The sequence below is a fragment of the Poecilia mexicana genome, unplaced genomic scaffold (assembly GCF_051168715.1).
Source record: "Poecilia mexicana isolate PSO_F unplaced genomic scaffold, ASM5116871v1 scaffold_10, whole genome shotgun sequence".
Taxonomy (NCBI): Eukaryota; Metazoa; Chordata; class Actinopteri; order Cyprinodontiformes; family Poeciliidae; genus Poecilia; species Poecilia mexicana.
Window position 1 is genome coordinate 7,012,151 of NW_028263379.1, and position 24,132 is coordinate 7,036,282.

A 24,132-nucleotide genomic window follows, 5' to 3' on the forward strand; every position below is an offset into this window, starting at 1 on the left:
AACATACATATAATACAGAGTTGTCTTTTTTCCTCTGGTGAGATTACATACATACAACAGAAGCCTCTGTGATGTGGTGTTAAAACAGCTTTAATCATGACCAGAAACAACAACATGTGATTTACTATGGGTCTAGCACATTTCACTCAGTGACCAGGATCATGCAGTTTTTACTTTAACTAGTAAATAACGCCATAGTTAAGTAGGGGATTATCAGAATAAACTCTGACTAAAAAGCATGATACTTTTGTAAAGAATAAGCAGGTTTAGAAGATGGCTTGATGAATGGATATTTGGAATATCTCTGCAAACTATGGCTTTAGCTAAAGGAAACAAGAACTGGGGGAAAAGGAAGAGCTGTCAAAAGTTCAGTGAAACACTTTAAAAACACTTAAAATTACATTAAGCAATAGTAGGATAGGATTAAAAAGAAATGAAGCAATACAGCTGTTTCAGCAATACAGCTGCATATCATATCAAATCACTACAATGGCTAAATTATACTTTAAAATCAGACTGATTCTTATACTTCTGGAGATGTTGACAGCCTGACAGTTTGGAAAACCGGATTTATAAAACAAAAGGACTAAGGCTGCCAGTGCACTCACAAAGTTGGAACAGTGGTTTATATTTTCGACTTCCCGTTTGGATGATGACCTCATCTTTACCTGCACACTGTCTGTTTGGAAGCGGAGGTCAGGCAGAGTAAATCTGGACCAGACATTCTTAGAGGGATAATCTCCTTACACTGCCGAGAGCTGAGGCAAGATGCAGCCCTGTTGCAGCTTCCAGTAGGGCGACAGGTGTAGTCGTAGGTTATTTAGATAAATTCCAGCAGTGGTCTGAATGGGTAGAAAAAGAACTTTAAAAAGGAAGTCAAAATAATCAGGAAAGATGTTAAAATATTGTTAATTAGAGGCATTTTTAGTCAAACCAGACAGTATCTGTGACTTAAATCCAAGTTAAGTCATCTGTTCCAACACAGGGTCTAAGACATATCTTTTAGCAGTGAGACCATTCTGCAGGTTTAATAAGCTTTTGTTATGTGTAAAGAAATATGATCACAGTCGACTAACAGACATTTTTAAGCCAGGGTTGAGGCCTGATGTTCTCCACAGTCAGAACAAAGCTCTTATTGTACTGAGAAAAGTCCACCTAAACATAGCATCAGCAATCATACCAGTAAGCCAGGTATCACCATGGCTACAGTAGCATCTGTTAGGAGGAAAAGAAAAGTTGAGGACCTGGTATAATTGACGTGCACACAATGCAGTCAAGATGAAAGAAGTCAAAACCCGTTATTGGAAACAAAAATGTCAATCTGGAAGTGTCCTTAACACATAAACATCACAACAGGAAGTCAAAATGTATTAAATTAATAAAATAAAAGATTATTCTAATAAAATACGGCATAAGTTCCTCTTCAATGGTTGGAAATTTGTAACTGAGAGGTATAATTAGGTGGGGTCTTCAGTCCTAAAACATCTGAATCATTTTGGTCATAAATGATTGTAAAATTTAACAATTTTTTAAAGATCCTGCTGTCTCTGTTTCCTGCTGTCTCTGTCTCCCACATAGTTATCCACAAACAGCTAAAACCCTCTTTAAAAACACTTATAACTTCTTGTTTTAATTGTTCACACATGAAATATACCTGCATTTTTCATTAAAATGCACAGTGGAAACCATCTTAGCACTACCTCAGAATCTACAGCCTTCTTTACCTCTGCTTTAGCCAATCAGCACAATACGGCTTTCCAAACACATAGCATTGTGCCAATGTATTACATCTTTCTAAAATAGATGTTCTTTTGAATATTTTAAAAACGCTCTATTGAAAAATAGCTATGAATAAACAGATTTACCACACAAAAAATAAAATAAAATAAAAATTGGAGTTATGTTTCATAGAAAAATCCATGAATAGTTGAGTCCCTGACTTCTGAACCGCGGATAGGCGGGATATTACGATCAACACTGAGATTCAATACAGCGCCAATGACAAGTGCAGTACTGTCTGGGCCCCCCTGTCGTAGGTGGACTCAGGCAGCTGGTCAGTTTGCTGATGCCTTGGGCCGGCTCTGACAGTAATCTGTAGTTATAAGCGTTGGTAAATAAATTAGATGGAAAGTGACTTAAAGGTAGATTTAATTACATCTTGTTGGTACTAGCACTCCCTTCATCCAGCCTCCTTTTCCCGGCAGGAGGAGCGCTTCTCTCTGGATTATCCTCTGCACTGTCTGGATGGCTGCGCACGACCCCGCCCGCTCCCGTGACGCAGCGCATCTCTTTACGCGCAGATGCCGGAGTCGAAGCGACAGGCGCGCACATCTCTTAGGGGCTGAGCGCATCCACTACCGGACACGGTAGAGGGACGATCAGCCGGTGTGCATCCGACAGGGACCCCCCGGACCGCGGGGTAGGATGCTTAGAACGAGTCGCTCCGTGGGCAGCAGTACTTGAAGAGCTGCGGTCCATCCACTGGAGCGCTTTAAGATTGATCTCGAATCAATTCCTGTGGCTTTTTAAGAAACGCCACCGTCCAGTTTAGTATCTAGAACCAGTTTGAGGGTAGATCGGGGTTTGGCTTGGACACGATGTGGAAGTCCGGGACACTACTGCTACTGTCGGTGCTGTGGGCGTCCGGTGAACTCCAGCAGGAGACAGAGCCGCGGAGATTACCACCTCCGGGAAAGTTGAATTTTGGTTATGTGCCTGCGGGAGTTTACGAGACACTGGCCCATTACGAACCCGGACCCATAGGGATCCTCTTCCACTTGGTGCACGCTTTCCTGCATGCGGTGCAACCCAACGCTTTCCCCCACGGTAAGCCACCGTCGTCCGGTCTCAGTGAGCATTTTAACCCCTTGGGCTGCCAGAAAATCAGCTTCAACTGGCAGAACTTTAACATTTAAAGTAACCCAAAGCGCTATGTGAACTTGTGGCGACTTCTTTTATTGTGATAGTTGAATTAGCAACAAAATATGAAAGATAATCAAACCTCTTACATTTCTGGAAAGCTCAACCATTTGCATCATTTTCCAGCGCCAAAACTCCAAATGTTTAATAAAACAGATTTCTACCCTTAGTGCTGTTTTAATTACCGATTTGCGTCAACATAAGTGCACTTTCTGATCTGCAGCTGGTGTGTGTGTGTGTGTGTGTGCGCGTGACGTCCATCTAGGCGGCGCGCGTCTCGTTCTGTGCGCACAGCAGCGCACTTTGGAGGTGGTGTTTATGCCTGCGGCGCACTTTGTGTCAAGATGATTACAATTAGCGCACCTACATGTTGTCAGGATCAGATGCTCTGCGGTCGGTCTGCTTGGCATTTTTACATGTGTGTAAAGAATTTAGTTGGAGCTGCACCCAGAAAGCTCCACTGCGCCAACCTCTGCATTTCAGAGACGACTTAAAGGAGGTTTGTGTTTAATTGGGTATGGGATCCTGAAAAGAGGCAGCTCCCCTGCGCCCCACACAGACTCCATACTCCTTTAGAACATTTTGAAGATTAGTAGCTCTCCAAGTCACCTTGTTAAATGAGTAATCCCATAAGCCTCTGCGCCATATGTTGTTGGCCCCTTAGTTTCCAGTTTGCCACCAGCTTTCAGGGGGCAGCTGGCCAAATCCGCAGCAGGAGCCAGACCTGTGATCATTGAAGTTTTAGTCATTCATGGCTCTACCTTTGTAATTCACAGAAGGTTGTCATGGTGAAGTTGATTAAATTAAACATCAAGTGTTACCATATGAACGTGAAAAAAGGAGAAAAAACCCCACCTCATCTGAGAAATCTCCATTATTCTGATGTTTGGATTATTTTTAATGATAACATTCAGCTGTATTAATTAACATTGAACTTTTACATCTATATTATGTTCTAACCACAAACTGCTGTGTGATTTATCGTGATTTTATGTAACAGACCAGCACAAAGTCGTTTATTTGCATAGCATGTTTCAGCAACAAGGCAGATCAAAATATTTTACATCATAAAAACATCATACAGACATCAGTTATGAAACAAGCACTAAACATTATATTTTGTCAAATGTCGTCATCAGAATCATCAACACACATCAAATGGTGTTCAATGTTCAATTTATTATGGTTCAAAAGAAAATCTTAACAGGTGGGTTTTTAGGAACTCAGTGTTTCAGCATTTTTGCAGTTTTCTGGAAGTTTGTTTTGGTTTGGGGGAGTATAAAATCTGAATGCTGTGTCTCCATGTTTGGTTCTGGTTCTGAGGATGCAGAGCAGATTAGAGCAAGAAACCCTGACTATCTGGTCTGGAAAGTTGATACAACAGCAGGACAAAGTTGGATGTCAACAAAGTGTTTTACATGAAGATTTATGTAGGTCTCTTCTTCCACTTCTTTGCTGTCTCCCCAATTTGATTTGTGAAATATGTAAAGTCAAAAGAAAACTCATTTGCAGTTATGAAAAAAGGTTTTCTTGTGACTTCTTTAAACAATCTTTAAAAATTGTTCTTTAACAATTTAAACTGACATTTTGGTAAATTTCTGAGAATAGTTTTTTGAACAACTCTGACCTGTTTATACCAACTTTAGCTCCAGTTTCTCCTTTAAATTAAGAATACATAAAAGCAGTCGTCCACATATTTTCTCCAGACTTCTGCCATAATCAGTAACTTTAGCAGCTTCAGCAACACTATAGGTATGAGTTAGAGAACATTCCCAGTAAAACAAGACTGAAATAATATAACCAAAATTATCCCAGTCACCATTTTAACTCTTTGACATTATTATGGTTCAGCTGTCTGTGACTAGTCATAGATGAGATTTTTTAAACAGCTACCACAATTTCCAAAACTAGCACAGTGCATAACACTGTATGAAAACTCAAACAGATAAATCTAAGCAGCTTTGCTCTGTTCATCCCTCATGACATCTGCTGAGAATCTCACAGCCGAAATGATCTACAGACATTTCTCGCTATGTATGCTATTAATAGAAAATACAGTTTCCATTTTAACGACTTCTTTAACTGCTCTGTCTCTGATTTCAAATTTTCATCACCTCACCAACAGTAAATGTCCAACCTTCCAACTGGAAGGACGATTTCACACTTCAGTTTGTTTACTTTGTTCTGAATCAGTTGATGAGTTTGGTAACTTGTAACTAAACCAGTGTGTGTATTGGTCAGATTTGTCCAGTGTGGGTAAACTAAATCTAAGTGTGTTCTCAGCTTGTAGAAAAACAGGATTTAATCATGCCATTGTGTGTTTCTGGGCACGATTACAGGTGTAATTATCTGAGCAGTATAACAAATGATTGAGATGTATTAAAATTCCTTATGTTTTTGTTCTTTACAAAATTATTACTGGTCTGCACTCTAGTTTGATTGCTTGTGTTTACATCAAAACAAACCCAAGAGAAGAAACGATCCAGAGTTTGCTTGAAACGGACTAAACAGCTCTGGTTCATGTCACTAGCTGATCAAATTCAGTAGTTCAATTTAGCTGTTTGATTAAGTTTGTTCCCAGTTAAGCCAATGTTGAGTTCTGTCATGTTTAGTAGCATCAGCACATTCTCAGTAATTGCAGCACGTATTGTTTAGTTGAGTAACTGTTTTATTAAACTGTCTGCAAACTCGTAGGAGGTGATAATACCAGAGAAGCAACAAATTCCCACCCTGGACACCCACGTCACACAAAGGAACGGTGCTGTGTATTAAATACGGCTTATTGTTTAGTCTTCTTCTACGGTTTGCTCGTGCACAGCAGCTGCTGATGTCCCTCACTTCCTCAAAAAACAGGCTAGCGTTTGGGTTCAGATGCTTGTTTCCAGATAATGTGTGTGTAACACACTTCTTGTGCAGCACAGAAAGCCAAGTCATCGTGGGACAACTGCTTTGGTTCCAGAGATCAGTGGGAAACTTCTTTTATGAACTGACATAATGACAAGAGTTTCTGTAAAGAGCTCAAAGTAGATCAGTTACTGTGGTTAGCATGTGTCCAACTCATGCCCACATGATTTATGTATTCATGCTCCCAACATCCGACCTTGTGGATTATTACACATCTCTAAGTTGAAATCTTTCCAACTGTTTTTTCCAAAATCGTTATTAGTAAGTAGGACTAAAAAGAACTTTACTTTTTCAGAGTACTTTTGGGGTTTAGCTTTGACTTTGTACTTAAACCTGGAAACTTACCAAACTGAAAAGTTTGTATGATCTCCTTTATCCCAAACTACAGCAAGATTTTAGTATTGTCACCTTCTACATAGGAAAGTATTTACTTTGGATCCCTAAAGGAGTAAAAAGCGTAAATAGCCTCTGAAGGCTGTTTTTCTCTTTGCTGTACAGTTAATAGTAATTTTGTCTTAATTTTTGGTCTGAGTTAGCAGGAGGTACCAACCTGAAAGGTTGTGATGGTGAGCTGGAACCACCTGTAGCATGCATGCATAATAGTAAATTTGGCTCATTACTTCACCCGTTTTAGATTTTTATGTAAATAAGCCTTTTAAAATAATTTATCAAATACAAGTGATGTTCAGTTTTATGTTGCTGTATTATCGGAAAAGACAAATTTCAGGTTGTGACATGAAATACATAAAAAAACTGCAACATACTGTGGTTAAAGAAGTTTCCCCCATAAATAGTCTTGATGGTAGAAATAATTAATATAGACGTTGCATTTCATGTGATTTTGGTTTCTTTAATTCAGTTTCTCATGTCTTAAAGTTAATCTTTCTGTAAGTCAGCCTCCACTTGACAACAGAGGTGCATTAAGCTCCGTCTTTATCATCTCATCCCTGTGGGAGACACTCCAGTCACCACCAGGCTGCAGGTCCCTGTTGAAGCGTGTTCTCATTAGTGTCTCTGTTCCCTCTCGTCGCTAAATCAGGTTTACATAGAATTCAAACCACAGGAGAATGAGGGGAATATCTGGCGCTAATTCAAAGAAAGTTACAGTCTCCAGGGTGTCTGTCATCAGAGCAGTGCTTTTGGGTAAATTTATTCAGCCAGGTGTCACAACAAGTTTGCTGTTTAACTCTCATTTCAAAAGGTTTGATGTTCAGAGGACAACACAGAAAAGATTCAAGAAACTAAAACACTTGAAATGATTTCTAAGCAGGAACAAAGATAAAAATAAAGGACTTTATGAGATGCATTACTAGGAATGAAAAATAGCTGGGATTTTATTTTTTCTTTTATATGTTAAGAGACACTAATAAAGGACAAAATTCATAATATAAGTAATAAATCTCAGTTGTGCTGGAAATTCCCTCATGATGAATATGCAACCATCAGTCTGTAGTGGAGAATCCAGGCATATCATCTTTTCAAAAACGGTTTCATGAGTTTTACAATACTGATGAGAAGTTTCAATCCAATTATCATGGACCTTAAATACCATATTAATTCTAAGCTTTTGACAGAACAATGAAATCATTGTTTCTTCATGGAGGAATGATTAAACAAAAGATTTTAATGAGTTCCTTAAATCACAACTGGCTCTACAAGCTTTCCACAGAGTCAAACTTATTCACTCCCAGATGTATGCATACTCCATACTTTTCCATTTTTAAAGATGGAAAAGAATGTTTTGTATCATATTTAAATTTAATACCCAATTGTGTCAAATTCTAAACTATCCACCTTCAAAGGAAATGGGTTAGAATAACAGTCCAAGGGCCAATCATCTATCATTGTTTACACTGAAGCAACTTTAATTTGACCATTATGGAGATAGTGTTTGACCCAGTGTGATCCTGTTTCTCTCCCTCCTGTGTACTTCAGCACTGCAGAAAAGTGTTGAGATGTTTCAACAATTACATAAGTGGCTGTGAATAAGAAGCTTTTCATAAGAAAAATGAATAAATATTCAGTAAGAATTTTGCCAAAAAAAAAAAATATTAATACCATAAATTACCTCAAAATTATACCATAAGTGAATGTCAGTTGGGTACCTTCAGTTCAACTCTTTAAAAAGTAAATTCTTATGTCTTCGTTAGCATACAGCTCTGTTCCTGGAACAGGTGGTTGTTGTTGATTTCTACAAAATTATGAATTACATTCAGGCACATAAACAGACAGACATGCCAAATAGTAAATGAGCTGCTTCAGATTGATAATAATGAGTAAAAAAAATAATGGAGATGTTTTTTCTGCTCTAGTACTTTGTGTTCTTTGTAAAAAAAACACAGGAAGAAAATAGCAGTAGAGACATTTTTCCACAGTGCCTGAAAACAGGACTGTTGTACCTGTCTGTAAGGCAGAACATCAGGTTCTTTAGAATAACAGGAGCCTGAATCTCCTCTGATTTTGAGTTTCAGATGCAGACAATGGTGATAAGCTACATCGCAGTTTCCTTATTATTCATGATTTTCATCCAGAATTCCTGTGCTCCATCTGTCTTGGCTCCTTACCAGTCACATTATTTGTGTTGCTTAACAAATTTAAAACATAGTGTGATTATTTCTGATTATTGCTGACAAAAGCTGATTAATATGATTGTTGTGGATTAAATTACATAAGAGTCAAATTAGAAGCATAATAATAATGAGTAGTTCTGGATTAAGCTGCATTCGCAACATTTTAGCTTTTTTGTAGGGAAAAATAAACATTTCAAGACAATTACATGCTTCACCATCTTTATTATAAATAACATAAACGCTATATTTTAAAGCTAAAATTTCCTAAAAAATTTGAGAAAAGCAGATAAGGTTGTGTGTTTTTTTCTTCTTTTTTTGGTTGCAGGGTGCTGACCTTGAATCCATCCGAGCCTGCCCTCTCTTTAAGGTTTATCTTCACTGGAAAAAAGCAGAATAAACGCCTAAGCCAGAGAGTAATCTGCATGCGCCCACAGGTAGTCCACGGTACACAGCGGTGGCCGGGCGATGCTGTGGGCAGTGTCAGACAGCAGCATACTGCAACAGTGATAACCGAGAGTGTCCTCCAACTGGAAGGTTGCAGCTCGAGCCTCTGGACAGCAAACATCTGCTGGGCTGAAGTGTCCTTGAGCAAAGTAGAATACAGCGTGTAAGATGGTGACACAATGAAGCATCTCTGTTGGAGAGGGCCAAATTCAGAACAAAAGTGAGTCGTGAGACATTATTGTAATATTTCTCTGCCTTCTGGTGAAAATGTTTCTAATTAGAGATTTTCTGAGCAGCAGGAACATCTGGGGCCTTTGAAGATCCCCCACAGAGGCCTAAATTTACAATTCAGATGGCGTCGATATCTCAACACGTCACATTTATATCCTGTGTGTCTAATGAAAAGAAGCTCTGCTGTTCCAATATACCATTATTATTGTAATGTAAATTACTATTTGACATTTTGACAGATATTCCCCAAAGTCTTGAAATTGATTGAATAATTGATGCATTTTTAGCGATTAATACGACTGCAAACAAACCTACAAAGGCACAAATAGAGAAAATACAACTGTTTGTGTGAAGGAAGACGTTACAGTTCCGAGACGTTAATCATGACTTTAAGCTAGTTGAACCACAAACCACAACTCTTTCTGAAAATCTTAAATATGTGCTTAAAGTTTTTCCACAACCGACCAGGAACCACAAAACCGAACTGCCAATTTTTTAAAGAGAAGTAAAAATTCTTTGGCAGATAAAAACCTTCAGCTTCAATGAAAATCTGTGCCAGTGCAAGTTGTCTTTCTGTCGCTGTGCATCTTGTCACAGCTTCAGTCCTGTGTTTTTTCTGGAGTCATGTGCGGCAGCGCTGCACCAACACGCTGAAATTAGAGAAGCTGGATTTATCAGACAATGCTGTGTGTCTGAACACGACTCAGCGCTTCTGTTGGTTTGTTTGTGGCAAGATAGGAATGAGGAGCCTTGGAGCTTGAGTAACAAGACTTCCTTACAATATTCTTCAGTCACTTCAATTCAGTAGTTATTAAAATTGTTGCTAGATCAGCTTCTAAATCCATAATCAGTCATAATTGTATGAATTTCAAAACTGATAGACTCCAGCTGGCATGTGCATCATCCATGTTTACTTCTCTAAACAGCATTCTGTATGTGCAGGTCACTTCTGGTTTTACTGACTGTTCATATTGGAGTCTGATGAAGTTCAAATTAAAATGATACAATGAACAACCACACAAAGAAAAATATTATAAAAGCAGATCTTATCAAATATAAAAACTGAATTTTACATAAAAGCCTGAGCATAGTCTAGCTATTTTACATTTCCAACCAGAGTTGATCAAATACAGTTGAAACAGTTTGGAATTGTAAAATACCTCATTAGCTTAGCACCAGTCAAAAACTCAGAAGGAGATGCCAACCTTAGCATTATTATCAGATAACACACAGTCATATTCCCACAGCCTGAACAAATCACCTGTCACTTTGTCAACTTTTCTTTTTCTCAGGTATCAAAAATGCTGCGGCATAAAGGATTTCAGAGTGGTGGAGGTTTCTTTACGGCTGTTGTAACTTGAGTTTGTTGACCAACAGCTGGTCAGCTAAAGGTCTATGTTCAGGTTAAATGCAGGGCTTTTACTGGATCATTTGAAATTTAATCCATTCACCCTGAATGATATTAAATGTATTTTGCATTTGTAAAATAGGAAAGGGCAGGCTTTTGATGAACTGACTGTACATTTGTACATTATCCTTAGTCCAGTTACACTGTAGCAGCATCTGCATGCAGAAAGTGATGTAAATGGTTCCAGTGCTGCGGTTTCCAGCTGTCACATGGTGACATGTCGTTGTACTGACAGTGATCGCCCTCGGCAGAGTGAAGCTTAAGGACACATTTTCTTACTTGCCTCCAACATAAAGCCAGAGGCAACGCGTCACCACAGCACAGAGCTAAGTAGGCTTTGACAGGTGAATAGCTGATCTGCAGACTCTCTGGACTGTTTGCCTTTCTTTATTTATACATAAAGTATATTATTAAAAGGCTTTTATAGGGTAAATAAAAAAACGGGTTTTTTTTCCCTGTCTTGCATTGTATTAAACGTGTCTGCTGATAAATGTAACAATGCATTTAAAGTGTTTTCATACTTATGTTTTCAGATACATACAAAAACTCATACCACATCCCAAAATACTTAAGACTGAATGATATATGGAATAATAACACACAATAGCAAATCAACAAAAACACAAATAATATTCATACCAACATTTTCTACAGTCAATAACAAGTAACTTACACCATCAGCAATATTTCATAATGGCCAATCAGGTGCAGGTTGAACAGGTAAACTGTTGCCTCTGCTGTATCTCAATTTTTCCAAAATTGAAATACACATTTTAGTTTCACTGGTTACATTAAGTTATCCTTAGGTGTATAAGTGTGTCAGTTCATGGTTGTCTGTATTGTACGTCTCTGTGCTGTCCAGTGATAGTTGGGTGACCTGTCCAGGGTTAACCCTGCTGCTCAGGACTGTTGGAAATGAGAGCCAGCTGCACCGACAAACCTTCACTGATTAAGTGGGTAAAAACAACGGCTGGGTGGAGAGATTCACAGTGTGCACTGCTTTTGTGGGCCATGACTGTCAAAACATTAATATCCATCAGAATACACCAGGAAGCACATATTAGCAACTGTTTTAGTATTTTATTAATAAACATGCCATTTTATGATGTACAAATAATATGCTAAATATAAACATTACACAGTTTTCTATGAAACCAAAGAAATCTGACAAAGAAAACAGGTGCATTTGTCAGCGTATTTGCACAGAATCTTTGTGTTTCCCACCTCTTCCACTTTGCCCTTCCTTTGAAAGACAGAATGATTGGGAAACTGTTGATCCCAATGTATACAACATGTAAATGTAGGGCCATGAGGTGAAACTGAGGGGTTTTTTTTTGTCTTATTGTGTGATTTTACCAGTTATCTTACAAAACATATTGAAATTCTGGAGTTTAGAGTAATTGCAGTCATGTCCAAAGGTTGTGCACAAAAATTAATTTTGTGGTGATGAGGTGAAAATTTGACACCAATAAGAGAAAAGGCATTAAGTGATCATTCAGTTTCATTCTGGTAACAGATGATGACTGTGTCATGCACTACTTTTGGCTTTCAGAAGCTGTTCAAGCAAACTGACAACATATCGCTCACCATCTGCGTCTCTGTCCCGGTCATTTCCACGCAGGATTGAATGACTCAAAACATGGCCTATGTGTCACATCAAAATGTCACATTCAGTAAAATTGTGCTTCTTTTCTTTGCCACGTCCATTTAGTTGTGGTGTAAGTGACCTTTTCATATTTAAATAACTAAGCAAGGAAGTGTCCACATCCATTTATGACTAAAGCTGGAAGAGGAAATCAGACTTGTGCACATTGATCACTTTTTTTAATTTAGTATATTAATTTCTATACTTCTGTAAAAATGTTGCAAAATTAATCATACTTGAATTTCATTCTGAGAAAAAAAAAACAATCTTAAGGAAAGTGCATGTATTTCCTCCATGCTCTCTTGACAAAGTTTGTTTAATCCTGGCTGGACAAAAATTGATCTTTGAGTCATTTTTGTCATTATAAAGTCTGAAGCATCTCATATTGTTGATTGAGGAAACACACTGATGTTTTCATCAGAAAGGTTTGTCTTGCATTTAAGCCACGGCTGCTGCATCAGAATCATGGTAATGATCAAGCTCCATTTTGAAAAACAAAAAGAACGACGGTACTGCACTTTAATTCATTGCTTGCAGCTGCAGCTCTTTGAACTGATGTAAAGGGGAAAAACACTGAAAGCAAATATATACATGCATGAATCAGGAGAGCTGTTTTTTTATGTTTCATTTCCACATGGTTGACTAGAATGTAAAGAAAATCTGATGGCCAAAAAAATCACTGTCACTTCAAAGAGAGAGAAAAAAGTTACTCACGCTGTCACTTCAGCAACAACCTTCACATGCAAACATCCTCAGGAGCAAGATGTGAGTTTACCACAGATGGGGCAGCTGTATTTGTCCACTCACATTCCTCTAAAAGAAACGTCAGTTCTGCTTTACTGGGAGAACCGGAAAACTCAACTCCCTGTTGGAGCAGAGCAGTCTGTCTTTCAGGAGATTTAGGGAAAAAGTGTGACCAGTATAAACATAGTATGAAACTTTCAAGGTGGTGAACATCATTGATGATAAAGTTAGGTCACAAAATCAGTTTACAGTACATCTTGCTATACTTAAACTGCATAGGTGTTTTGCACCTGTGCAGTCTGAGAGGTTTTCTCTTCGTACTGCCTGTCAGGCTCTGAACTGAAAAATAATTAAATTAAGAGATTAAATAAAACAGGTCAGATATATACTTTCAGTTCTTCTTACTTTTTGTAAACACAATATCTGAACATAATCATTACTGCATCCTCCATCACCATTGTGTAACAAAAATCAGTGAAAGCTTCCTCTTGCCACATGTTTCTGTGCCCCTGGGCTTAACCAAAAATTGCTATATAAGTTCAGTCCATTTACCATATTTAAATTCCAGCAATAGAGAGGTAGACAATTACTCAGTCCTCACAATATTCCTGAATTTGAAACTCCAGTTGGATATGTTTTCTGCCTTCAAAAGAGAATACATAATGAGCTGTTATCCAGGCTCCTAGACCCCCTGTTGTGACCCACATGCAGTTTTTGGAGTGTCTCTCTTGTCAGTACAGAGTTTGGGGACTTCTCAAGGGCATCCAGACTACCATCAAACTACACACTCTGTTACTTCAGGGGTCATATGTATCATTACATAATAATCATAATTACACACACATTATCAGGTTATAACACATAACAGATTTCAACATCTGCAAATAATTACACACTTTTGATTTCAGTCAAGAATATATTTGAACTGTTTTGTAATTTGTTTTAAGGCATGTTTTCATCCGTTTTACTTTCGTGTAACCAGGTTGTCATGTGTTGTAGTTTTCTGCCCAGGTCCTTTTGAAAACAGGGACCTGTCGCTTTGTTCTAGATCTCAGTGGGATTTTATCTGGTTGAATACAGGAAAAAAAAAATCAGATGAGGTCCTCATAATGTAACCTGGCCTGAACTGTAAAGCCTTTAAACCTGCAGTTCTGCATAGAAAGCTGTCTGAGGATTTTTATATGAAAAGGGTAACTCAATAGAGTGAACTTACAGCTTTTAGATTATGAGGAAAGAGTTATGGATCTTATTTGGAAAGCTTTTTTTTTTTTTTTACCATATTAACAGACCAAGTAAGGCAAGAAACGAGCCTCAGTATTAAGATAAAGTGAAGACTTTAAGGAAATACAATAATGTCAGCATCAGCTTAAGCTCACTGCTACTTTATCGAGAGTTGATGAGAACATTTACTGACTGAAAGTACAGAAGAAAAATCAAAGCTAATCAAAAGATCATTTCTTCCAGAATGACTGTGGATGTATCAGCTGAGCTTTTCTAAGCCACAGAAAGGAGAAGGAATAAAAACACAGAAAAATCGGACGAGTTTACTGGGGAAAGAGCTGTCACTTTCCTGGGTGCTGCTCCGGTTCATTCGGGAACGTCATATTTGGGTCAGGCTTGGGAAGCCAAGCAGGAGAGGCGAGGGTGAGACGAAGCAAGCGGCCCAGGCCTGCTAAATAGATGTCAAGTCATGCATTCTCTGTTGCTTTGTTCCGCTTCATTGATAAGAGCAGTGGAGCCCGCTATGAATCAACTTCAGGGACATGGTGATTTTTAGCTGCAGATGTGTTTTGATAAGAGGTCAACCTGCCAACGCCAGACACGATGACTTTACTCTTAAGAGTCCATCTGTCTGCTCTTGCTGCTTCCTGTCAGACATGTCCATGAGGTCCTTGTTGCCTTCACTCAGCGACAGAGTTTCTGTTTAACTGAGAGGGATGTCTCACAGGAAGCTGGCTGTGTGAAAACTCATACAGGATTTTAGGAGAGTCCAGTTTATCTCAAACTGACAAGCTGCAGGAATACTCAACAGTGGGAAGCAGGATTAATCCTTAGTGGACCACTGGACTATGAATATGCTTACATGGCTTCTGCCTTCCTGAAGGAACCAGGTTGTCTGGCTTTATCTTGAGTGGGAAAAAGCTGAATTACTTCATCTGTAGCTGAACAGCTTAAAATTCTGTGAAGATCAGAATTCTGTGAATAAATGCCAAAACATGTAACATTTACATCTATGAATATATCTGCTTTGTTCTTTCCTTTGAACCTCACTAAGTACACTCCAGTGTTTACATTTCCCTGAAAAAGTTCTTGTGAATGAAATTCAGTCGATTAAGACATTTTTAATGTAAATATTTTCCTATTTAATTTTCATTAGAGACAAGCAAAACATATAATCTCCACTGTGACCCACTGTGCGTAAATAATGCCAATAAGAGCACAGCAACAACAAAATACAGAAATCTTAGGAGTTGTGCATCAGAGCAGAATTGCACTGTCAAATATTTTGAAACTTATTTACAAAATAATAAGATATTTCTAGAAATGTTAAATGTAAGTGGTTAAGTGTCATTACTTGATATAGGACATCATATATTTGTGTATATGTAGGCAGCACAGTTTTAAATCACTGTTTACAATCCCTTTCAAGATCCTTAGATTTTGATGCTTCCCTTTTGTAAAGTAAACATGTACCAAAGATGATGGTAGGAAAACATCATTAACAGACATTTTGAGTTTCTTGTTGGTGGATTTTATTCATATAGATCTTAATTTTCTGCCAATTTTCTTAAGAAAAGAAATGACTGATTCTTGTCTCGCAATAATCCGTCTGAAGTTGTCATTAAAGAATGGATTAAGCCAAACAATAGAAATACAATTACTAATTTAATCTACAAACTCACTTACACAACAAAATGGTTTCCAATATATAATATACATACAGGGAAGCTCAAATTGTTACATTGAACAAAATAAATAATTCTTAAAACAGTAAACCCTCCAATTGGTTTGTACTCAGTGATGCAATCAGTGACATCATGAAACAGGAAGTTCTGGCTTATATCAGTCCTGGATGTAGGATCTGAACAAGAAATAATGGTAAGTTCATAAAAAGAAATCATTCAACAAAAGTGTTAATGGAGTGAAAATCAAAATGTAATTTAGTATGTGATAAGTGTAATATGTGCTCCAGATTATATTCCATATCATAATTGACTACTTCTAAGTTATCTGTCGCATAGTGACCTGAGGTGGAACATTAGCTTGGTTAAACATTTTAGCAAAATTAGGTTTTCCTCAGTGATATTAACCATCTGCTCTCAGTCTTGAAGAACAATTGAGGTTTATGTAAATGGGCCTGACAGAGTAAGGGTTAGGGTTAGGGTTAGGGTTAAGGAGGCTCTACTGTTTTGTGGTTTCTCAGACAGGAAGCAATACTGGGCATGTGCTGCATATTATATTCTAAGAAGCTTTTAAAATCCAGCCCACACAGATACAACACTTGGTTTAAAAATAATCTCTCTCTCTCTTTTTTGTCTTTGACCAAAATCTTTGCTGGCAGCCATTACCGGCTATTTTGTTTTTCCACTGCAGTTTCTAGAAATTCATGGTGATTTTGGAAAAATCTATATTTTTATGCTGAGAAGGCAGTTAAAAATTTTGAAGAAATCTTCTAACTTCCTTCAAAATTTCTCACACATTTGTCCCTGGAGCCAAAATTCACCACAAACATATTAGAACTCATAATACGTTTGTATCATAATAGACTATTTTTAAATGATCTGTCATGCAGTGGCCTGAGGTCAAACTCATGTGTTGTTCTGATTATTTTCCAAGCAGCTCAGCTGCACTGTGAAGCAGCAGCTGCCTCCTGCAAAAGCATCTACATAAAAAATAACATTTTTTCTACTTCTGTTCCCATGGTACTATTATGCTATAGCTGTTCTGAATCTTAACTTCCTGGTTGTGAATCATAAAATCTGAAGACACCCACACCATAATTATGTCAGTTTGTTTGGAATACTCCATATATCTGGATAATAGCATCAGCTGAAATATAATTTAGCCTTTTTAATGCTGTTTGTCATCCAGTGGGTGTCCAGGTTTCCTCTGATTGGTTACTCTTCGCACTGTGCAGGTCACTAGTCTTGTCTTTCACTGTCACCTCTGTGGCAGGGCTTCAGCCTTCATTAGCTGATGATAATCTGGGTTTTGTTTACTTGGTCTGGCTGCAGAGCCAATCCGGTCACCACACAGACCTCTGCTCCTTTCCTGCAGCCTCAGGGGTGAAAGAGCAGCCAAACAAAACGCAAATGTGAAAATGATTTTTCAGTCCCCCTTCTCCCTTTTTTATAATACATATTTATATTTATTACAGAACAGGCTCTAATCTGCTGCCTTGATATGCATGCAAAGAAGGACACTTAGAAAGTAGAGCCAAACAAACTCACTCTAGCCCCAGAACATTTGATTTATGGTGCCATTTCTTAAAGTGAGCAGTCAGGATTACACGGAGCCTCTGTGCAGTATAACATGCTTTATTACTGTCTGTCCTGCTGCCATGCATCCCAGATTTATTTTTATCTTCCTGTGATTGCTTGAGTGCTCTCACACACACCCTGTCGAGCATTTCTCCTCATCAGTGTGACTTTCACATGAGGGGAGATCGTTAACTTTATTAACACGCTGATCGCACCGTATTTCAACCAGTGCATTGTGAAAACTGCAATTGGGCATCAGGACTTATTTAAGACACGGGTAAAGAATCTGTTTCTTTGTTCTGTGTGTTTCTCACACATGGCTTCATCTGATGGGAATGAAATTAAGAGAGACTCCAGCTGCTTATCTAGCCAAGAGACTCAGCTGTTTACATGAAAAATTCTCCCGTACATACAGTACTCATGTGCAGCATGTACAGTGCCTTGTAAAAGTGTTTATATCCCTTCAACCTTTTCACATTATTTTTTTGTTACGACTACAAACTTTAATGCATGTCATAATTATTTTATGTGGAACAAATAAGTGCGTAATTGTTTGTTAAGAGAGAAGTAAGTCTTCTCATGCTTGTGGTGGGAACATTGTTACTGAGTCATTAAAGCCAGTGTTGGCAGCTTTAAATTAAATCTCTCTACAGTAACTTTGATTGTGTGTCTTCCACTGAAAAGTAAAGTCACATTGTCTCTCCATAGATACAGACTCTGTGGTAACAGTGTTTGTCCTGCGCGGAGCTGTTTTTCAGGCAGGCTCATGGGAAGTCGGCGTTGACACGAACATTCAGCCCCACAGGCTCTCTGTTCTCTCTCACACACACCCAAACACACAACTTTGCTATCTTTTATCTGGAACATTAACTGTTACAGGAAAAGGAAGAAGAAACTAGACAGCAGCTGTTTTTTTTCTGTACTGAAATTATAACTTTCAATATGATTTGACTGATTTTTGTTTCTTAGTCTAACGGCGTGCCAGCAAATATATGAGCATTACTAGTAATTATGATAAGTTTCCTCATAATTTTGATCAAATTCATTTTCATTATCTCTACCCAAATATTGTAAGTCTAAACAAATGCTTTTGACTGTTTTATCTTTGATATGTTGCATATTATCTGATTTAATTATGTGGCAGAATAAACAGCAGCAGAGAAAAGAATAAAATATCACAGCTTACCGTCGTTCCTTCGCCTTGATGCTTCAAGGCGAAGGAACGCCTTCGTCTTGAAGGCGAAGGCGTTCAAGGCATTGGAACAAAAGCAGCTATGTTCTACATCAGTTAAAACACAAAAACTGGAATATGGAATTAAGAAGGTTAAATGTTGATTTTTATCTGTCTGCTGGGGTATCCAGGCCCAAGATATTTATTTGTACCTTTTTTCTGTTTTCAGACCACAACATTGTTAGGAGCTCTGGTACCTTAAGAAAAAAATAGATTGTATTTAATAATTGGAGCTACGTTGGCCATCTTAAGGGAGCATGCGTTTCAATGCCCACTTCTCATGTTCTCTTCTTATAAACAGTGAAATTATTCTCTTGAGGTTAAGGCTTTGCTGCAATCACCCAAAAGGATTAAATATTAACCCCTAGCCTTAAGTTCTGGATATCAATCCTTAGGCCATGATTCTTCTCTTTCTCACTGTCTCAGCACCACCTGTGTGTTGAACTTTCTGGTAAAACAGAGGAATGCTAAAGCTATTATCCAAAAGTGAACCTCTTGTTGCATAGCAACAGGTGGAAGGATGAAGACTTGCTCCTTGAAAGCTTTTAGCACCTTTTTTCTATTGACACCCCAAGCAGCGCTGTTAGAAATGCTTCATTGTGATATCACAGGAGTACAGACGTTTCTGTAGGAGACAGAAAAGATATTTCAGGGTTTCAGACATGCATCACTTAGTTTTTCTTCATGATGTATCTAAGTAACTTAGTGAACAATGATGTTGGTTGCTTGTTAGAAGATTATAGCAAATCCTTAACCTCAAGAGAATAATTTCTCTGTTTAAAATTAGATATCTAATTTTTAAAAAGTTATATTTTTTAAGTACATTGTGTTCTACTGCACAGATCTACTGCTAAAAATATTCAACACTGATTCAAATTTAAAATTTTCTATTTTCCTGTAGCTGGTAATGAAAGGCTGTGGAATTAAGATTAAAGATTTGCATATTTTTTCTTGAAATAATCAGAATCAGAATGCTTTTATTGTTATTGTAGCACAACAAAATTTTGTTTGGTACAGCCCATCCAAGAAGACAATGGTGCCTGGGGTCGCTGGGGTCGCTGGGGTCGCTGCCGCTGTGGTGCACCATCCTTTATAATCAGTTGGCAAATATTATTCTAATCTACTAAGTCTGTTCTGTCTTAAAAGACAGAGAGTTTATTAATTATGACTGATCAAATAGAGTATAAAACAATCATTAACAGATATCAGCTCCAGGTTGTTGCTGCTAAAAGTAAATGCATTTGGAATGTACTTCTTGTGCTTATATGTTTCTTTTTGGTATTTATAATAAGTTTGCATGAATGTAGAAAAACATGTTTACGCCCTTCTCCTGCCAACGCTTTTGTGTCTGCAAGGCAAATGTTTTTATGTAGCGTGTTTTCAGTGCTTTATATGATTAGATGTGAAATAAAACACGAGCAAAAAAAATAAGGCAAAACTTAAAGTCTAGTCATTTTTGTAGCCAAATGATGTGATCCTCAACGGTGCTCTCCAGATTTTGCCGTCTGACTGACATACTCTCATAGAGCCATGTCCAGTAGACAAGCTGCAAATAACACGGTTCCAAACTCTCAGATTTCCTTCTGGACTTTGGTCGCAAATGCAGATTGTTGCAAATTTATACCAAAGTAAAATCTGGAATAACTGCTGTTCTAAATCTGTCTTCTACAAGCACAGATGTATCATAGAGAAGAAAAGGCATTGATGTTGCTTTCATCTAAAGGTCACAGTCATTTAGAAACAGATTAATGTCTGCGACCTCTTTACAAATACTCACATGTGCCCCGTTGCTCATTTAGAACAATTGATTGTAGCAGCCTTTGAATAAAAACTGTCATTTTCTTGACTCAAGAGTGAAACTATAAAAGGCAGAGCAAAGTCCCTTGTCTCCATTAATGTTACGACTTCTGCAGAATATAATTGTTGACATAAATCTCTTTCCTCACTGTGCCTGTGTGCATCCTCTGATAACTTTGTGAGAAAGAATCACGACAGCCTCCAGCTGGCCAGGCTCTTTGCTGTTCGCCTTACAAGCAGAGCAGAGCTGAATCAACTTCTAAAGCATAGAGTCCCTCTTGGCCAGGCTTACTTTATAAATTTATCTCTTAATAAGCCTGTTAGTAATGCATGTTTTCACACACGGCGGCTGCAGCTTAACTTGAAAATGTTACAGCGTTGTTGATTCGGGTGGTTGCTGTTGGAGCAAGTTGATTGTGTTTCCCCCCCGCTTTTTTTTTGTAAAGGTTAGACAGATTGTACAAACCTGTGCAACATTAAATCACTGTACTGTCGCCTGCTAAAGACACACAACCATCGACTCTTCCCACAACATTAACATGTATTTTTATATTCTTTAAATCTGTCTCTTTCAATCATCTGTCATCCTACCTTTCTCACTTTGTTCATATTTATGTAATCACTTTTTATATTTTACATATTTTTTATTGTAATTATTTGTGAAGAAATCAGTTTTAATTTTGAAATTAACAGGGTTTATTGTGAAAAAAAGCCACATGATTGTCTTGTAAAAGCAATAACAGGATAAAACATCCAGGGAGTTGAGTCCTTTTTACAGGCAGTGTAACTGTGTGTGAAACATGTAATCACACACGTCTGAAGGATAAAGAAATCAATTTTATTGCAATTATCACAAAATTTAACATTGAAAGTGGTCATTTGTCAACTGACTGCCTGCTGGTACATTAACACAGTGGTTGAAACAGTGAAGATGAAGAGCTCATTTCAAATTCTCCAACTTAATTTTAAACCAAACTAAAAGCTTAAACATGAACAAAATTGCGTGTTCCATAAAAAAATGATCTCACCTCTGACTCTGGAATGGAAAAATCAGGGCAGCATTAATCTCCTAAAAGGGCCGTGACCTCCTCCTTTTAAAACAAATGTGAACTGTACTTAAAAGGCAGGTCTGTGCTGGGAAATCAAACATTTTGAATTAATTCTGAAAGAAGAAATCTCACATATTCAGCCTGAATTGTGCCAGGATATAACCAAATTTTAGTGGGGAAGTTTTGGAAGCGACTGTTGAAGATGAACCCGTCTTCGCCCAGATTCACGATGTGACAGACCAAAGACGAGTCAGCAGTTAAAATCAACCTAACTTTAATAAAATGCAAAAGATATCTTTTGGGGATCAGACAGAAAAAAAGATTCAGTAAGATCTGGTAGACCTTCTGATTACTGGAAGTTATATAGATATAAGCCACACCTCAACCTGCAAACTGCTTCTGGAATATTACCACAAAACTAATGATTTAGTGCGGTAATATTCCAGAAGCAACAAAAACCTTTTGTTTGTCAGGGTCATTAACTTTACAATGTTTGTGTTCTACGATTTTTCTGAAAAGCTAATTGTGCCTAAACCACAGCAATTACGAAGCCCAGTCTTATCATCAATATTCTGTAGTTCATACACCCATTTTATACTGCCATGCTGCCATTTCATACAAACCGACTATTTTTATTTTTGATTGTTGTCATAATTCTGAATCAGGTCAGTCATCTATAACATAAGATAGCTGATGATTCCAGACCCAACATGAGCAACCTTGTAAAGATAAATACTTCTTAGTTGTCAAAAGAATATTTCCTCTCAGCTGACTATTAGCATGTTATAGAGAAATATTATAAATCGCTGGTTATAATGGCGGTTATTCCCATGTCCAAAGCCCTTTTCTGCACATAAAGTTACAGTCTTAAACAGATGATTTCATCCATGACACTAATCGCCTCTTTATCCTCGGACACACAGTCAGGTTCCTGACAGGATTAACCAACATTCAGTCATTCGGTTTAACCTACAGTAACATAACAATAATATCTGAGCCAAACTTCATAGAAACATTTCGATTGCAGAAACAAAAGAAGAAAATTTTCTTAAGTAAGTTTACTAAGAATAGTTAATCACTGCAACCATCAATACCATCTTTACTGGAGTCTAAATTATAAGATTCAGATAGGAAAAACCTTAGTCAGCAGTAGAATGCAGGTGAATGCTGATCATTTTTATGTTCCTTTTTAAGTGTTTTGGTTTGGGAAGATATTTATCTTGCACCTTATTTTGGCTCTACTTCACACAAACCTGTCCAATAAACCAACTGACTTCATCTTGTATTTAAAAGTACCTGGATCAGACTTCTGGCTGATTTAAAAGTTATTCTGCAAATCAAAATGTCATCTTGCAGCTGCAAGATTAAACAGCCCAGCCTGGTGAGATTAAAGTGTTGGTCCAAGACTGAGTTCAGTATGTTCAGCATTCCTACTGTTGTTGGCTGTCCAATTTTTTCCTCTGCTGTTTCCAACCGTGAGGAGCAGATAGATGAGGAGCCGCTGCATTCCTCTGGGTGGGTGACTCCCTTCTAGTGAAAACTGATGAAAAATTCATCTTGCCAGGTTCTGCTTTATCTTGAGCTGCTTGCAAAGCTTCATTAAATCTGTTTGGAGAGCTATGCCATGAGTTCATTTAAAGCTCAGACTCCTGAAAGTAGCTACAACAGTTCATTTACATGAATGTGCCTCATACATTTCAATTTGATGTATGCATTTTCCCAAAGGAATACAGTTCACAGACAGCAGGGCAGGCTGCTGAAGCCTGTGTACATCTTTCATGTGACAGGTTTGTTTTTGAAGCTTTTAAAGGCCAGTTCATCCTGACAAATACTTTAATGTGGTTTTTAAAGGACAGGGACTGGTGTAAAGAGTGGAGAGAGGAGTAATGTGGGTGGAAAAAAGCATTAAGCTTTTTGTTCATAAAGGAGGATTAGACTCCTCGTAAGAAGCAGAGGCTGGATTCACTTCCACTCTTTTCCCTAGATGTTGTTCTTAACATTCATTAACTCCCTCATTTTTTACATTTCCTTCCTCCCTGCTATTTATCATGGCTTCTTTTGGTTTCTTATCTTGTTGCAGCACTGATTTCATTGTGATAACTTATGTCAGATATGCTGTCTTAACTTCTGCTATTGGATACGAATTAGGTCATGACAAAGTAATGCTGCCTTCACTTAGTTAAGAAAAACATTTGTTCTTGCAGTATTTTAAGCAGGATTCTTTTGTAATCCTTAACCAGCAACATTTTCTGGATTTTTCTTTAAAGTCTGTTCACATGTATAGAACTTAATTTCATTGGAAAAAGCTTAATAACTGATGACTGACCAGCAAACAAAGACAAGATATGCTGTACTTTGCTGTGGTGCCTGTTGCACCATTTATGAAAACTAGTTATTATCTGAATAACAACAGGCAGAGTTACTGATCCTCTCCTTCTATTTTTGATCTGAAATGTCATCTGATCTCACCTTTTCAATTACAGAGGGTTTCAGAAACTGATGCCCTATTTTTTCCTGTTAAGAGAGTTTTTCCAGCATTCAGCCATTCAAGCTTTTGTTTGCTATCATACAGAGGTTACAGTCTGTGTCCTCCCCATGATGAATGGAATAAAAACACACCCTAAGCCCAAGGTCTGGTTGGAAACTCATTGTACCTAATGTCCTCGGAAAAGCTGGATCATGTGACACTTCGCCCAGAAACTCACAATA

The 24,132-nt window shown here is 37.8% G+C and overlaps 1 protein-coding gene across 1 annotated transcript in view; it reads left to right on the forward strand.

The window, feature by feature from the left end:
- The first annotated feature begins 1,439 nt into the window (after positions 1-1,439).
- The window catches only part of prom1a (prominin 1a), a 68,087-nt gene continuing 45,394 nt past the window's right edge, over positions 1,440-24,132 (forward strand). Inside the window, exon 1 of the mRNA XM_015011039.2 lies at positions 1,440-2,826. Coding sequence (XP_014866525.2) covers positions 2,598-2,826 — 229 coding nt within the window. The 5' untranslated portion in view covers positions 1,440-2,597. The remainder of the gene's footprint in view (positions 2,827-24,132) is intronic.